Source organism: Erithacus rubecula (genome assembly GCF_903797595.1).
Source record: "Erithacus rubecula genome assembly, chromosome: 28".
In the NCBI taxonomy this organism is placed as follows: domain Eukaryota; kingdom Metazoa; phylum Chordata; class Aves; order Passeriformes; family Muscicapidae; genus Erithacus; species Erithacus rubecula.
Window position 1 is genome coordinate 2,862,041 of NC_136680.1, and position 17,124 is coordinate 2,879,164.

Consider the following 17,124-nt stretch of genomic DNA (forward strand, 5'->3'; position numbering starts at 1 on the left):
TCTGGGATACCTCCTGGTTGTCCCCATGTGGACATTTTTCTGGAAGAAACTTGTCTTTATTCTGGAATGGAATGTCTATACTGGGATATATTCTTGTCATGGTTCCTGTGTAAACAAGGCTTAAAAATGAATGGAGCTGGGCTTTCTTTTTTTTTTTTTTTTCCATTTCCATTCACCAATAAACACCCTCAAAAGGAGTTTCCACCCTGCTCTGGGTCCTGGTAACAATAGAAGTGGGAAGATAAAATATTAACACTATTTTGCAAGAGGCAATTGCATGTAACTCCTCCAAAGAGAACAATGCTGCTCCAGGCAGGAAGGGAAACTCAAAAATCTTGGCTCCTGCACTTTTGGAAAGACAAAGCTTTTCTTTTTAAGTTTTGCCACGTTGCTTGGGGCAGGTCAGACTGAGGGAGTCCAGCCTGGGGTTGGGAGTGGCCAGCAGAGCCAGGGCAGGAGCACCAGGAGCAGAACACTGCTGGATGCCAGTGGGAGCAAAATAAAAGGGGTTGGTTAAGTCAGGCAGACATTTGAAAGGGCTGTGCCTCAGCCAGGTTCATTTTCAAGCCAGACTTTGAGGAGGAAAGGGGCTGAGAAGGCTGCAAGCAGCCCCTGTCAGCACATAGTGCAACACAAAGGGGGCTCCCCCACCTCCCCCCTGCCTCTGCTGGGGCTGCAAACCCCCACCTGAGCCCAGTGGATTTCAGTTTTCTCAGGTAAAATGTACTTCCCAACAACTTCCCTGAGCTGTGGAGCCACAGGGAAGTGTTTGTCTCAGGGGTGCAGCAAATTGATGGGCTGGGGAAGATGAGCAGCCTCTTGCTGTGTCATAATTGGCAAAAAACACTGATTTTTATTATTGTAATTTGAGCAAAAAAAAAAACTCCTCAGCCATCTTTCCTCAAACAGCAGTTCAGCTAAGCACAAGGCCTGGACTTAGCTTCTAAGTGGAGCTAGGAAATGGCATTTGCAGAATATCCTGATAGCAGAGAAAACACTTGGAAAAGCTCTATAGGTTTGAATTCCAGCCCCTATTTTTTCTCACCTAGAGGGCACAGCATGTTGGTCTCTCATCACTGGAAGGGCTCCAAAGAGGATGCACAGAAGGCAGGAAAATGGACAGAAAAATAAGGCTGAGTGTCCCCCTTAGAGCTCCAGAGCTGCCCCGAGGGGCAGCAAAGCCAACAGTTCTGAGGGCATCAGAAGTAGTCATCATTGGGATTCTGTTCTGCAGCAGGTCTGGAGGAACAAACTCATACAGGAGTCCATTCTGAGCCTCTTCAGTTAAATTATGCATTTCTGTCAGAAAAAGAACACAAGGAAGAAAAATCACCTTGCTGTGATGCAGCTTTGTGAGATGTGGGCAGGGAAAAGCTGAGGAGGTCACAGAGCTGGGAGGGACCCCAGGGATGATCAGAGCAGCCCTGGCCCTGCCCAGGCTGAGGGAAAGGCAGTGCAGGTTACTTGCATGGTTGCAGTTGTGTTGTTTTAACCTGGTGGGGTTGGGAGCTGGAATCAGCCCCTTCTGCTGAGCCCTGCCTGGGGTCACTGTGGCATTCCTGGGGCTGGGCTGTGCCCCACTCACCTCTGCCAAAGGTGCTGCAAGGAGTCACTGCCTGGCAGGACACATTTCCAGAGCTGCAAGGGACCCACAGGGATCAAATCCAGTCCCTGGCCCTGCCCAGACCCCCCAAAATCCCACCCTGGGCATCCCTGAGAGTGTCCAAATGCTCCTGCAGCTCTGGCAGCCTTGGGACCATTCCCTGGGGAGCCTGGGCAGTGCCAGCACCCTCGGGGGGAAGAACCTTTCCCTGAGCTCCATCCAAGCCCTGACACAGCTCCAGCCCTTCCTGGGGTGCTATCCCTGTCCCAGAGCACAGGTGAAAGTTCCCTCCATCCCACTGGGGTTGAACCCACTGAGGTCACAGAACCTTTGACAGCAAGACCCCATTCCCTCTGACCCCTGTGAAAACACCCCTTGGTGGGGCACTGCCCCAGCAGGAGGACGCCCCAGGCTGGCTCAGAGCAGAGCCCTGTCCCCAGTGTGTGCTCACCACTCAGGGGGTGGCCTGTCCCTGGCTGCTGTCCCCCTCCTGCAGAGCCCTGGCCGTGCTCAGCTCCTCCAACACGTCGGCGTCCACGGCGAAGGCGTCGGGGTCGTACTCGTAGGAGTAGTAGGAGAGGTCTGAGTGCAGGGGGGACCCCTCCTCGGCTGCTGGGGGAACCAGAGCTGCAGGAGCTGCACCACACAGGGCAGGGCAGCCACCAGAAGGAAGGGTTTTAGTCACAGACATGAGGGAAGCAGCCTGCAGGTGTCAAGGTTTTAGAGACACGAGGGGTGGAGGCTGCAGGTGTCAGGGTTTTAGGATGGAGGCTGCAGGTGTCAGGATTTTAGGAAGGAGGCTGCAGGTGTCAGGGTTTTAGGAAGGAGGCTGCAGGTGTCAGGGTTTTAGGGATGGAGGCTGCAGGTGTCAGGGTTTTGGTCACAGACACAAAGGAAGGAGGCTGCAGGTGTCAGGGTTTTAGGATGGAGGCTGCAGGTGTCAGGGTTTTAGGGATGGAGGCTGCAGGTGTCAGGGTTTTAGGAAGGAGGCTGCAGGTGCCAGGGTTTTAGGAAGGAGGCTGCAGATTCCAGGATTTTAGGAAGCAGGCTGCAGGTGTCAGGGTTTTAGGAAGGAGGCTGCAGGTGTCATGGTTTTAGGGAAGGAGGCTGCAGGTGTCAGGGTTTTGGTCACAGACACAAAGGAAGGAGGCTGCAGGTGTCAGGGTTTTAGGAAGGAGGCTGCAGGTGTCAGGGTTTTAGGAAGGAGGCTGCAGGTGTCAGGATTTTAGGAAGAAGGCTGCAGGTGTCAGGGTTTTAGGAAGGAGGCTGCAGATTCCAGGATTTTAGGAAGCAGGCTGCAGGTGTCAGGGTTTTAGGAAGGAGGCTGCAGGTGTCATGGTTTTAGGGAAGGAGGCTGCAGGTGACAGGGTTTTGGTCACAGACACAAAGGAAGGAGGCTGCAGGTGTCAGGATTTTAGGAAGAAGGCTGCAGGTGTTTGCTGGCATGCACAGGAGAGGGGACAAGCTGGTGCCAAAGCAGTTTTCAATTTCCCAGTCTGAGACCTGGGCACTGGAATAAAATGAAAGAGGCAGAGCAAAGAGAGGGTGTAAAGGGGAAACAAGGGAAAACAAAGGGGGGAGGCAAATAAGGGTGGTAAAAGAGGAAAACAAGGAGGGGAAAGAAGAAGAAACAAGGGGGAAAGAGGAGGAAACAAGGGGAGAAAGGGAAATAAAAGAAGGGAAAGGGCAATGTTGTCTAAAAAAAACTCCAAGTCTCTTTTTCCAGCATGGAATTAACTGAGGTGCTGAAGTTGACCCATCACCCTGAGGGCTGCACACAGTGAGATAAAAGTGTCATGCAGAGGGCAGATGGAACAGGGGATTCACTCTGAACATCTCTGCTGTGACCAGGAGCCCCATCTGCAGGGGGACATGTCCTGTGTGCCCTCAGCTGTGCATCATTTCATAAAACAAGTGACAAAGCTGGAGGGACACCCTGAGGGAACAGCTCTCTTGGTGACTGAGCAGTGCAGGCAGCCAGCTTTCTTTCCAGCCCAACAAGTGTGAAGATTTTGAGGCCAGGAACCCAAGCAGAGCCAGTGACCCCAGCCTGGAAGAGGAGCTGAGTCCCAGCACAGTCACACACACTGAAATCCCATCACTTGGTGCAGGGACAGACCCAGCACAGGCAGGAACAGGATTTCTCCTCTTCCCACCCCATACACACCCCACTCACAGCAGGCTGTGCTGAGTGACTGCTCCCTGTCCAGAGGGTAAAACTGCAAGATAAAACTTCTAGGAATAGCAGCAGATCTGTGTTTAAGCTGCTGCTGGAGCCAGCTCAGCTGTGCATCCTTCCTGCTCTCTGTGTACACTGCTCTAATCCAAACCAAAGCAAGCACTGAGGCAGAATTATTGCAGGGAGGAAAAGTCCCTCCCCACCCAAAGCTGGCTTGATTTAAAGAGAACACTCATCGAGGCCTTTGAAAACGTTTGTTCTCTAGAAAAAAAAAATCTGAGGGATCTTCCCTGTTGCCTCCCACATCCTCCCAGCACTGGGCAGAGGATTCAGGCTCTGTTCACTCCCTCTTGGCCTCCTCCCTGTGAGAACCTGCCAGACCATGAGCTCTTCTATGAATGGGTGATTGCTGTCCACCAGGGCTGGGATGGACATCACAAAACTGACTCTTCCCAGGAATTCAGTGCTGGAGGCCAAGCAAAGAGCACAGGCTGATGTTTCCTCTGCACACAAACCACTCCCCCAGCCCCAAATGTTTGTGCTGAGGCCAATGTTTGCTGAGCAGTGATGGGGGGAGAGGAAAAACAGCCCTGTGCCAGTTCAATCAATGCTGGAAGAGCTGTCGGGAACACTCCAGCCAGGGAATTTTGGGGATGACTCCACCTGGAAGCAGAGCTCAGGCTGATGCTCCTGGTAGGAGTTGGTGTGGGTGATGGCATTTAATTAAAAACGAAACAAAACAACCCCAAACAAAACACCACCACCAAACAAAATGTCATAATTCTACCTAGAATTTTCTTCCAGTTTCAGCCAGTGGCCCTTCTGATTGCTGGAGCAAAGGACACAGCTGTGGGGGGAAGGCAGAGGCCAGAGAGCTGAGCTGGGGGGGCTTTGGGCTCCAGCAGCACTGGGACCCCCAGCACTGCTGCCCCACACACTGAACATTGTTTTCCAAAAAATCCCTGCAGAATGGGATTTCAGCACATTGTCCTCCAACATCAGTGCCTGAGCTGTGGCTGCACCTCGAGTGCCTTTGGCAGAGGAGATTTAGGCAGCTTCAGAAGAGAATTAATGATCAAAGCAACACTTCATCAGAGAGATGCTATCAGAGCTACTGGGGATCCCAAAATCCACCCAGATCCTTGTGGCCAAGGATGACAAGGATCTCAGGAAAGCCACAGTCAGAAATTCAGGGAGATTCCAGTTAATAACTCAGCTGCTCCAGAGCTTTCTATCCAAACAAATACTGCAGCAGGCTGGGAAAGCACACCCTGAGCTGGGTTCATGATTTTGCTGAACAAAATCCTGTTCCACCCTTTTGGGACTCAGTAATTCACCTGTGAGAAGGAACAGCTGGGGAAGGGGATTCACACAGGAGTTATTTCAGCTGAGTCCTGTCACCCTGCAATCTGAGGATCCCACCCATCTGTACCAAAAAATGCTGCAGTTTTAAGGTCAAACCTCAGCCATTCTGCCTCACTGCAGACTTTGGGAAAGCATTTTAAAATGTTCTGACAGCAGCAACAGCAATGCATCCTGACGTTGCAGGGCTATCTATGCTCAGCTGGAGCAGCTGGAATTGGTTCCAGCAAAGCCAGTGGTGTGTGTGGAGCTTCCCTGTGTGTGCCAAGGGAGCCCAAACACATCCTGCAATTCCCACTCATTGCTGGGAGGCAGCTGCTTGTTCCCACTGGGTAACACAGACAACCACAGCATCCACCCCAGTCCCATGGCAAACACAGGAACCTCCAGACAGCACAAACCCCCGGTGCCTCTCTGAGAAGGGGCATTTCCTGCAGATTAACACATCCAGCCTGTTTCACACCAGCCTGCCCTAAGCTTGATTCAGCTCCTGGAGCTCTGCATCCCTTTAGGAAGTCACAGATTTAGGCATGGCTCAGCAGAGCCCTTGCTGGAGCACCTGAGCCGACTTAACCCCATCACATGCTCCAGCAGCAGGAGCCCAGGAGGGTGTGGGTGAGGAGGGGCTCATTCATCTGCTGCCCTTTGATTCATGTCCTCTGTGCTTGACCTGAGAGGAGCCTGCAGGATTAATGAAAATCACATGCTGGGCCCTTTTCCTGCTGCAGGATTTAGTCAGTTTGATTCCTGAATGCTCATTCTGCCATGGCTGCTCCCAGCTCAGCATCTTCCTGCCAGGAAATTTGGGCACTCCCAAGGATAAAGCCAGCTCCAAGTGCTCCTGCTTTGACAAACATCCTTATGGCACTCATTTAAAATCTGCATAACAATGCCACATAAAATAACCAGATTTTCCCCTTTAGCTCCTTCTGAGCCAGAACTGTTTCTGTCAATTCAGAATAGAAACCACAGAGGGATTTTACTTGTACTTCAATGCAGATTATTTCAGAAACTCTGTTCTGAACATTTTTTGGATTGTGGATTACCATCAAGTTCCATATTTTTTTTTTCCTCAGGTAATCATATCAAATTTTTATCTGAAAATAAGGTAATGGCAGCCCCATTTTTGTACATCTCAGTATGGCCTTGAATTCCAGCAGTGCCAAAATGGAACAGTTTGAGAATGCTGCTTGAAAGGGTTCAGATTGCAGAGTTTCCATGCTGAGCACATGGCATGAGCATGGAATAAAAGGCAACAAGACAAAGATATATTGACAACAAGAAAAAAAAGAGGGAGGAAAATAATAAAGACATTAAACACTAAGACTGGATGACCATTAGAAACTGTAATAATGGAATATTCACCATGTTTTTGCATCTTAATAAGAAAACTGTGCTCCAGCTGCTGTCCAGAAGGGAAAGGACAGGATGTTGGCTATGGGTTATTTTCACCCTGCTTCACAAGGGGGACATGAGGAGGCACAGAGGCTTCTCCTGAAGAATTCAACTGTTTTTACCAATTTGTTGGGAAAGTTGGAGGCCAGGGGTAAATTAATGAGTGGAAAGCAGCCAGGAAAAATCTAGTCCAGTTTATTTACTAGAAACAGCCCAAAACAAACTATTCTATTGACCCTCCACTGCTTCTTGATGAGATTTATTGTGAGCCATGAGCGAGTTCGACACAAGCCTTGGAAAAAAGTGCATGAACATAAGCACCAAATAAAATGAGCAGCCAAATTCCTGGCTACTCCATCCACTGACCTTTACATTTTTGTTCACTAAGGCCCTTTATTCCAAACAGCAGCTCTGACAGAACCAAGACTCTCAGCTCCATTTTTGCACAGAACTGCAGGGACAAAGTTAATCCACCTGGATTCGAGTCCTTGCAGTGGTTTGGGCTGTGGTCACGTCCTGCTCAGTTGTTTGTTGGAACATTACATCAGCCTGGCTTTAAATGGGATCTTTCCAGCTTAACAGTGGAAGAAAAGATCACAGAGAGTGTGTTGTTCAAACACAGCAAGGCTGAGAAAATAGGAGGGTTGGTTGTCCACTCCTACAAACAATAATCTAAATCCTGTAGGTGCTGAACTGAGCAGGATTCCTGCACAATTTCCTGAAAGGAAAAGGACTAGGAGAGCTGCCTGCTGCTGAATACCTCTCATCCTCAGTTTCTTGACCTCTTCATTTTCTTTCTGATTTCTGAATATTCTCACTTTTCTCTAAGAGATGGAAAAATTCAGCATCTTCACTTAAAACATGCTTGAGAGCCACCTGTACTTAATACAGGGATAGAACAAGCTTTAACCTTACTAAAGAGAAAGCTTTTGGATAAATGCAAAGGTATTGCATTACCTGCTGGAGTCTGGGGAGCACTGGGCTGCTCAGCTGTGTGGGAGTGTGTCTCCCTTTCTTCTGGCAAGTTCTTGGCTGCAAATACAAAGAAAAATAAACTCATTGGTCACATAATTTGTTAAAGTATCTCTAGAAACTGTCAGCATTTCCAGAGGGAATCCAGTTCCCTGATACACTGCCTGCCTTGAAAGCCCATGCAGAATCTCCAAAGCATGTTACATTTAATGGATTTAATTTTTATCCAGGAGTATTCACTTCAGATCAAAGAATATCACTGATTTTCTCTTCAATTCATTCTGACTGGTAAAACATGTATTCATGAGAACAGAAAACCAGTTATTTCAAGCTAAAAAGCAGCCAGCCTTACCACTTAACCAACTGTACTATGAACAGCAAAATCACACTGTCCTAGGTTACAATGTGCCCAAAAGTTTGTATTCTATCACCATCTGCTGAAACCAGATGGGGCAGTGATCCTTATCTCAGTGGGAGATATCCTCTGCTAATGGGCCAGCTGTTAAAAATCAAGTGGGGCAATCATCTTTATCATTCCACAGCCCATCCTCCCTCCAGGAGATATCTCCTGTTAATGGGCCATTGAGTCCCAGTGCATGACTGATAAAATTACATCATCCCACTGGGAGAGGCTCCACCCAAACATTTCCTACTTAGATAAAAACTGAGATTTGGAAAACCAGAGCAGTCCTTACCCACTGGTTTCCAGAAGACAAGAGCTACCAGGATCACTGCCAGGATTTCTACAGAAAAACCACTTCATCTGGACTGCTACCAGCACCCCAGCTAGCAGGGTGTCAGGTTGTATTCTGACTATTACATGTATTTTATTTTTCTCTTTTTCCCTTTTAAATTGTATTTCTGACTTGGAGTCTCTCACTGCTTTTGCCTTCAAAACCGTTATACACACAGAGCAAGTTTGGAATTCTCCATTCCCTTCCACACGCACGGACTATTAACCCGAATTAGGATTTGCAACGTTCTGCAACCCCAGAAGTGGAAATAAACAAAACCTACAGGCAGCACAGTGAGCCATGGGCATCTGCTCAATGCTGGTGTTGTTCCTGCAGGATGCCACCTCCATCTGGCAGGGGTTGGGGTAGATGTGCCCGTCGGAGCCGCAGACGGGCTCCCCGTCGTAGCCACAGTCCCGTGAGCACAGGCACTGCTCCAAGGGCTCCTCCTCCAGGCAGCCAAAGATGCTGTTGCAAGGGCCAGAGTGGACAAAGCCTGGGAATTCAACAAAGATGGTTTTGCACAGCACAGAGAAGGTGGGATGGAAATATTTCACTGGTATGGGGGTTTTTTTTATGTTGAATTCCCTAAGATTTTTAACAGGAATTTATAAACTTGATAGAATTAAAAGCTCTGGGAATGAAGTTGGGTTTTTGAAAGAGCAACAGTTTCCTGACTTGGGAGAAAGCAATAGTTTTTTGGCAACAGAGCACAGAAAGGAACACACTGTTCCTGGGGAAAGTTATTCCTGAAATTGTTCAGCCTTCCCACATTCAAATGTGGAACTCCGCTGCAAAATATTGGAGAGAAAGAAAACAAAATTGCATGGTAAATATTTTTTTACCTCTTTGTTTACTGACACACCTCCCCTTGTGCAGGTTCTGCCAGAATTAAACATTTTATCTTGCAAATCCCATCCACTCTGGTGCCTGAAGAGCCCCACAGCTCCATCATAACCTCACCACTGCAACCCCCCCAAACCTTTGTGAAACTTCCACTAACACAGACAGCGAAACACAACATTTGTCTAAATTCAGTGCTGTGTTCAGAGCACCTGTGGGTGCTGTTTTTCCAGCTCAGTGTGGTTTTGGGGTGACTCACCAACCCACTGGCTGGCCGAGCTCTCCACCTCGTTGCAGGTTGTGCCGTCGCAGAGCTCCCGGGCCAGGGGGCTGTTCTCACTCACATTGTAGAAACGAGTGGCTTCAAAAGCTGCAGCAACAGGAGAAATCACAGCTGAGCCTCCTGCCTGCACAGCTGGGGTCAGCTGGGGCCAAAGGGAAGCTGCCACAAACCTGGCTCGTAGTAATCGTACACTTTGATGGGAACTGGGGCTGTTTTCCCAACTATGTGCTCTCTGAAAGCTTGGAACTTCACACAGGTCATGCACTGGCTGGGAATCTGTGTGAAATAGGGGAAAAGACTCAAACTCCACTTGGAGAGAGAGACAAATGAACACAGCATGTCCCCAAAGGAGCACAAAGACACCTCCAAGTAGAGGGACAGAGATAATGAATAAAAAGCAAAAGGATGAACTAAACCAGGATGCTCTGCTGACCTTTAAAACACATATTTGCCACAGAGCAATGCAGACACTCCAGCTGTGTCCAGATAATTTCCTGCTGCTGACCAAGCCAAGACAGATCTCACCTTCCACTCTCAGGTCTGTGAAATCTAAATTATTCTGCATTTCGCACCTCTAGTTATACCTCAAAGTCATATTATTTCAAAGCAAAAATCGAACTGATAACCACCCAAAACCACTCCATGGGCTGAAGTGAATCACCTGCCTCTATTATAATTTGGTTTCCAAGCAAAATCACGACAGCCACCTGCAGCAAAAGAGCTCAATAAAAGCTGCAGTGATCCTCACCCCTGAGGGACCCCCAACACTCTGCCTCTGCCTCATCCCCATGTCATTTGCCTTTCATTAAAATCCAACATAATTATAAGAAACAAAGCCATTACCTCATCAAAATAAAACAGGACTTTTCTTCCATCCACTTCATATCTTTTTAACCCAATTTGCTTGTTCATCAATAACTGTGGGTAAAAAAAAAAAAATTCTCATGTTTAGTTTAATCTCATTTTATAGAAAACAGGTAGAAATGAGAGAAAAAGTAAAACTTAGAAAACTGAGGAGACACTAAACTCCAGGGATTTCTTCTTGTGGAAAAGGTGCTTCCATAAGAGAGGGAAAATACAAAGAGATTGAAATGACTGAGGGGGAAAAGCCACCCTGTGTCCTTCCCTGGGTCCTGCTGAGGAATTCCTGCTAAATTCTTGCTGAATTTCCTTGCTGAAATCAGCTGAGGGCTCCTCCTGCTCCCTGGGCCTCTGCTCATCCATAATCTCATTGAGCAGCTCCCAGATTCCTTCTGAGGCTCCAGCAAGACCCAAAGCACTCCATGAAATCTCTCATTTACCCCCCTCAGACCACCAGGGAATCTCCCTGCTGGACTGGCTATTGAAGGTCCCCTCCTCCCAGCAGCTGAAAAATCCAAAACATTCTTCTGCCAGGAAAATTAATCCACACATTTGAAAAGAGCAGCCATTTGAAAGAGCCCCAGGCATCCTCCCTTTTGACAAATGGGGTCAGGCCAGGCCTCTGCTCCTCATCTTCTCTCCCTTCAAGGCCCAGGGATTTGGAATTTGGGGTTTTGTACCTACAGACCCACCTCTCTGCTTTTTATCTGAACATGATCTAAGGGCACTTCCCACACCTCCAAACCTTTATTTGCAATTTTCCAAAGGTTCCTCCTATGATTTCTGCACTTTGAGCATCTCAATTCCATGACTGTCCTGCTTGATCAAGCATTATTATTTTGATAATTTGTATTTAGAATACATCTGTCACATTGAAAATATCTAATACTGAAGCTGGGCAGGATGTGGGTTTGTGGAAAACGACTTTTGTGCTTTAATCAAAGTTTGGGGAGCCAAGACAGGGCCAGAGCACACTGCTCTATAATTCTATTCTCCAAACTGTCTCATTAGCTCAACCTCTGACAGATAATCCCATTTGTAACATAAGGATATTCTTGTGGAGTTTGTTTTTGTTTTTTAATATTCTTAAGTTACTTTGAGATAATAGGTTAAAAATCTCTGTGGAAAGAGGAACTACTACTACTACTACTAATAATAATAATAATAATTTTTACTATCATTATTATTTATAATGACACAATACAAACATTCCCACCCAAGTCTGCCCAAAACTGCAGCAGCATCTTTAGCTGCATTTATTCTGGTGAGGTTTGATATATCCCAGCCTGGAGTGACCTCCTGACCCTGTGACATCCAGCATTATTAGGGGGATTTGTGGCTGGAGTGTGCACAGAGCTCTCATTAAGCAGCATTGCCCTGGGGCTGCTCCAGACTGGGACAGGGAAAATTTTGATTTCCAGGGCAGGGCAGGGAGTGATTGGGGTGGCAGGAAAAGGCAGCAGGGATGAGGATGGGACCTGCCTCTGCTCCAGGTGGTGGCCAAAATACACAGGGAAACCTCAGTGAGGGGATTTCATGTTGGGGTAGCCACTAAGAAATCCCAGAATGGTTTGGGTTGGGAGGGATCTTAAAGCCCTGGGGGTGTCTGGGCAGAGGGACACTGAGAATAATTGGGAATAAATGATGAACATGAGGATATGCTGTCTTCAAGGGGGCACTGGTGCTGGTACCACAATGAATTGCCTGTGTGATGTCTCATAACACTTTTATTTGCAGTGGATCCCAGAATGGTTTGGGTTGGAGGGACCTTAAAGCTCATCCAGTGTCACCCCTGCCATGGCAGGGACACTTCCCACTGTCCCAGGCTGCTCCAGCCCCAATGTCCAGCCTGGCCTGGGACACTGCCAGGGATCCAGGGGCAGCCACAGCTGCTCTGGGCACCCTGTGCCAGGGCTCCCCACCCTCCCAGGGAACAATTCCTGCCCAATATCCCATCCAGCCCTGCCCTCTGGCAGTGGCAGCCATTCCCTGTGTCCTGTCCCTCCATCCCTTGTCCCCAGTCCCTCTCCAGCTCTCCTGGAGCCCCTTCAGGGACCCCTCTCAGATCCCCCCAGCAGAGGTGGATCTGCACTTTCACTGCCTGCCTACAGGTACACTTGAGCTTTGGCACCACATTTCATTTTTGACATGCAAAACTGTTTCTGCAATAAAAACCCATGGAATTGAGCTTTTCAAGGGGAATGCTTCCTCCTGAAGACACAAAATCCTTCCCAATTTAGGAAAATATCCCTCTTTCCAAAGGAAGAAAAAAAAAAAAAAAAAAAAAAAAAAAAGAGTACAGGGATCTGTTCCTTAAGAACTTTCCTGTTCTGCAGTGAAAACTCCTTCATGCTTGACCCTTTCCCTCTGCTCAGAGAACATTCCATAGGTTTCACACCATCAAGATTTCCTGTTGCTCTCCTGGGACACTTTCAGCTCTCTCTGGTTCTAAGCCAGGTTCTCACCCATATTTTTCCTGCTGTTATTTCCATGATTGACTATGAAAGGGAAAGTATTTGACAGCACTACACGTGTCCATCACTGCAACACCTTCAGCACAGGAGGGAAAGCAGGAACCAAACCCACCTCACCTAATTTTTCTCCTTTCTCTTGCCCTTTTCCCTTCTTCCTCTTCTTGGAGAACTCCTGTCCTTGCCCCACCTGAACCCACATTCAGTGTGATATTTAGAGAATATCAGAGTTACATAAAAACTGATCCATTTTACATGTTTGGATTTGAAAATAGATTTCTCCACGTGCAGCTTGTGAATGGATATAAATAATTTCAGTTTTTCTCTTAAGAGGAATAATTTCCTATCTGATCCTTTGTTCTGAAAGGATGCAATTGCTTTTCAGGGACTGGTACAAAAGTTTCTTTGGCTACAGAGACACCCCAGGAAACACCTGACAGCAGCTTTTGACATGATCTTTAAATCCCTCCAGAAGGCTTTTTCCTCCAAGAAAATGCAATGGTGTTTCAATTATAAACGACCCAAATCAAGAGAAATCCTAGAGAAGATAAAGCAATGTGCACTCCTCCTTGAATTAGCAAATTAAACTTCACAATGGTTCTACTTTAAAATTCTTTCCTCAGATCCCTTCCCTTCCCAATATAATGAGATAAAGTTATTAATAGGAGAGGTGTTTTAGAAGAAAAATATTTTTTTATCTCTTTACCAGCTCTGAAGGATGAAAAAATTTACACCTCTTCAATTAAACAGTCCTTAAAAAAAAAAAAAAAAAATCTTTGCAGTGTAAGAACCCCACCAATGAATACAACATTGCACAAAATGTAATGAGTTGTAATGAATGCAAAACTCAGATTAGAGCTGCTCTGCCCTGAGGGGCTGCCTGGGCACCAGGCACATTCTCCACCTCAGCCTGGCTGACACAAACACGATGTTCTCCCAGAGAGAGGGGAAAAAAAAACCAAGAGGGCAAAAAATTCCAAGACACAGAGCCTCCAAAGAAATGGGATCCAGATGTTGGAGATAACACAGCCCACTAAGCAGCCATAAACAGCTCCTGTTAGAGCACATTTGCACCTCAGCTTTTCCAGAGGGTCTCACTTAATTACTGTGCACTGGCTCAGGAAAACCTTGGGTTGGCTTTGCTCAGCCTGCTCAGAACATCTGTTCCCTCATTTCAGAGATTTGCTTGACAAGTGAAATCTCTTCCTCCCCCTTCCCAAATTTAATTGCATCTTTTCAGCAGTGCTCTGGCACTCAGTGGCCTCTTACCCCTGGAAGGGAACCTCTCCCAGTTAAGAGATCCACATCCCAGTGCTGCATTCCCATCCCATTCCATCCCAATATCCCATTATCCCATTCCAATATCCCATTATCCCATTCCAATGTCCCATCATCCCATCCCAATATCCCACCCCATTATCCCATTATCCCATCCCATTCCATCCCAATATCCAAATCTATTATCCCAATATCCCATTCCAATATCCCATTATCCCATTCCAATATCCCATCCCAATATCCCATTATCCCATCCCAATATCCCATCCCAATATCCCATTATCCCATCCCAATATCCCACCCCATTATCCCATCCCATTCCATCCCAATATCCCATCCTATTATCCCATTATCCCATTCCAATATCCCATCCCATCATCCCAGCCCCTTACCTGCTCCAGGCTCTCAATATCTGCCCGAAATCCTGAGAACAGAGGCACTTCCAGCACAGCCATGTTTGAGGATCCAGAGTGCAGCCATCTTCCCATGGGAACAAAAGGAGAGAAAATGGGAACAAGCTCAAGATCCAAGACAACAAATGGACAACTCAGAATGGAGAAACCAACTCCAGAAAGAAAAAACACAAAAAACCCACAACCATATTTAAAGTGCTTTAACATATTAAAAGCACTCTCCTTGTTGAAATGCTTGTGGAAAGCAAATTAATTTGGTTTTCAAAAATCCTTTTTTCTGTTTTTATTTAACAAAATCATGCCCAGCTCACAGAGTGTAGAGGATGTCCTGGAACACAGAGGCAGAAAAGCAGAGGATGCAGCCACCTGTGGGGCTGCTTGCTTTCTTTTTCAATTAATCACTAAGAAAATGCACTTGGTAAAAGGAAATAAACCCCTGGAGTGGAAGAAACTTCTGTCCCACCCTGAGGGGAGGGTGTGGATGGAGTGTGGTGGGAGAGGGATGCTCATTCCAGGCAAGGTCACTCAGCCCTGGGGTTTCATAAGTGGCTGTTTCAGGCCTGACACTGAGAAAAGGACTTTGCTAATTAATCAGCAAAGTCACTGCCTTGGTGTTAAAGAGTTCATTGCATATGTCATCCTCTAGAGGATAACTGGAAACTCAGAAAACCCTCTGAAATTAAGTGTGCACAAAACCCCCACACACATAAGGGAAGGTCTGTGGGGCCATTGCTAAAGTTTCAATTTTTGCAGCACAGCAGAGCAGCCTCCATCCCAAAGCAGCTCCTGGACCCAGGATCAGGCTCCTTCCCACCTTCCCTCCCTGGCAGCTCACCTGTCTGCTGTGTCCCACCTGAGCCCAGCACTGGGAATAAACCATTCCCCAGCTCCCAGCACTGAATTTTCCAGCTCTGAGCTGTCTCCTCAGGGCCCCCAGCTCAGGGTGGGGGCTGCTGTGGGTTCCACACCCCAGCCCAAGGCTCACAGTAGCAGAGGTGGCCTGGGGACAGAGCCAGCTCTGGGTGAGGCACCTCAGGGCTCCCAGGGACCTTGTTAATTAAACCTCATTAATTCCCATCTCACTCCATGCTCCACACTCCTTAATAAATCATCCAGGATCCCTTTGCCTGCATTTTCCTGATCTCTGTTGTATATCACAGCTTTTTATTTCCCACCCTGTGCTCTCCCTAAGCCTTCAGCAGTGCCCCAGGGACATCACAGGGCATGACAACACTTCATTACATCCTGAGAACACCCCCAAAATATCTCAGCTGTCATCCTGAGCTGCACTCCTCTCTTCACACTGCCCCAGCTAGATGCTGATGGAGCTGAGAGCATCATTACATGAGGAAGGGGAGGAAAGGAAGATTTCATTTGCTTTTGTTTCCTTTCCAAGCAATCCATCTCCTTGCACTGGGCTCCCTCTCAAATTTCTGTCTCAGCTCCAGCAATTCCCAGGGCAGAAGTTCCAGGACTATCAGCAGGGAGGTTGTGCTGATGCAGGGCAGCCTCCTCAGCATCTGACAAGGCTGCAGAATTTTATCCTCTCCCCAGAACAGGCTGAGGGCTTGGGCAGAGGGAGGAGAGCTTGGCACAGTGACATGGTGGCACAACACAGCCCTTGGGCCAGGGAAAACAAAATCCCAGCTTGTCCTGGGGCACTGCAGACCTGCTCAGCTCTGCAGGAAGGGAGGGGACAGAAACTGATAGGGGAGCCAGGGTTCCCCATTAAACTCTGAATTTTCCATTTCCATCTGAGCCACTCACTGCACTTTTCCTGGGGGGGTCAGTGAAGCAGCAGCCCCCCCACCTGCCATGCCCCCCATCACAAACAAGCAAATCAGTTATGAATTTCTTGGGGATGGTTTCTGTTGCACAGCAGGATGCTGTGAGCCCTCCTTATTTATTCTGGTTGTGGCTTTATCTCTCTAGGCCAAATTCCCAATAATCTCCCTAAAAAATCCAAATGCTTTGTAAAGATATCAGCAATCTCTGATGACTGCAGCAATGCCAAGGTATTTAAGCAAAACTTGTAAGTGGATTTAATACAGGTCAGAAACTATTCTTGCTGTTTGTCTGTAGCAAAGCTGTTTTCTCACAACAACTTGAGTTTTCCAATCTATAAAATGAGACAGAATTGCTTGTATTTCTGTAAAGTGCTTTGAGAGATAGAAATTAAAGTTCTGGATCATGCCACTTTTAAAAGCTATTTTACATTTCATTATATGGAGTAAGGAGATAAGGAATTTGAGAGCTTATAAATATCTCCATGTATTGTGCCTTTACCATAGATTCCAAATTCATATTGTGGCAACAAGCATCTTCTGTTAGGTTTTGGTATCCAAAACTGAACCACTAAAGAGTTGAAATAATAAAGTCAAATCAGTAATGTTTATGAAACTATTGACACAATTAAGGTATTAGTTAACCAGTTGAATTCACCTTGCTCTTTGAGGCTTTTAAGTAAATAATCCAGAACTTTTTCTTTTCATCCTTATACAAACAAATCACACCACATTTCAATTTTCAGGGTTTGGAGAGGCAATAATGAAATTCAGTGATAAAACCTCAAGGTGTTGTTCTAATTTATCTACCTTTGACACACACTTAGCACTGAAATTATCAAGAATGACCTTGGGGTGACTCTGTCCTACAACTCTCTGAAAGTTCTGCCTTACCCTGCTTGGGATCCAGAACAGCAAGAGAGAACTCGGTGTTTTCCTGGCACAG

The 17,124-nt window shown here is 47.0% G+C and overlaps 1 protein-coding gene and 1 long non-coding RNA gene across 2 annotated transcripts in view; one reads left to right on the forward strand and one right to left on the reverse strand.

The window, feature by feature from the left end:
- Positions 1-700: 700 nt before the first annotated feature.
- CPAMD8 (C3 and PZP like alpha-2-macroglobulin domain containing 8) overlaps positions 701-17,124 on the reverse strand; it is a 52,400-nt gene continuing 35,976 nt past the window's right edge. The window contains exons 36-43 of the mRNA XM_079328235.1: positions 14,374-14,461; positions 10,215-10,289; positions 9,542-9,647; positions 9,348-9,458; positions 8,529-8,741; positions 7,497-7,571; positions 2,055-2,212; positions 701-1,299 (exon numbers count right to left, since the gene is read on the reverse strand). Of these exons, the coding sequence (XP_079184361.1) occupies positions 2,058-2,212; positions 7,497-7,571; positions 8,529-8,741; positions 9,348-9,458; positions 9,542-9,647; positions 10,215-10,289; positions 14,374-14,461 (823 nt within the window). The 3' untranslated portion in view covers positions 701-1,299; positions 2,055-2,057. The remainder of the gene's footprint in view (positions 1,300-2,054; positions 2,213-7,496; positions 7,572-8,528; positions 8,742-9,347; positions 9,459-9,541; positions 9,648-10,214; positions 10,290-14,373; positions 14,462-17,124) is intronic.
- LOC306813116 lies at positions 2,230-3,130 on the forward strand. Its single transcript, XR_013776940.1, has 3 exons — positions 2,230-2,351; positions 2,439-2,578; positions 3,026-3,130. It is a non-coding gene; the product is annotated as an uncharacterized lncRNA (long non-coding RNA).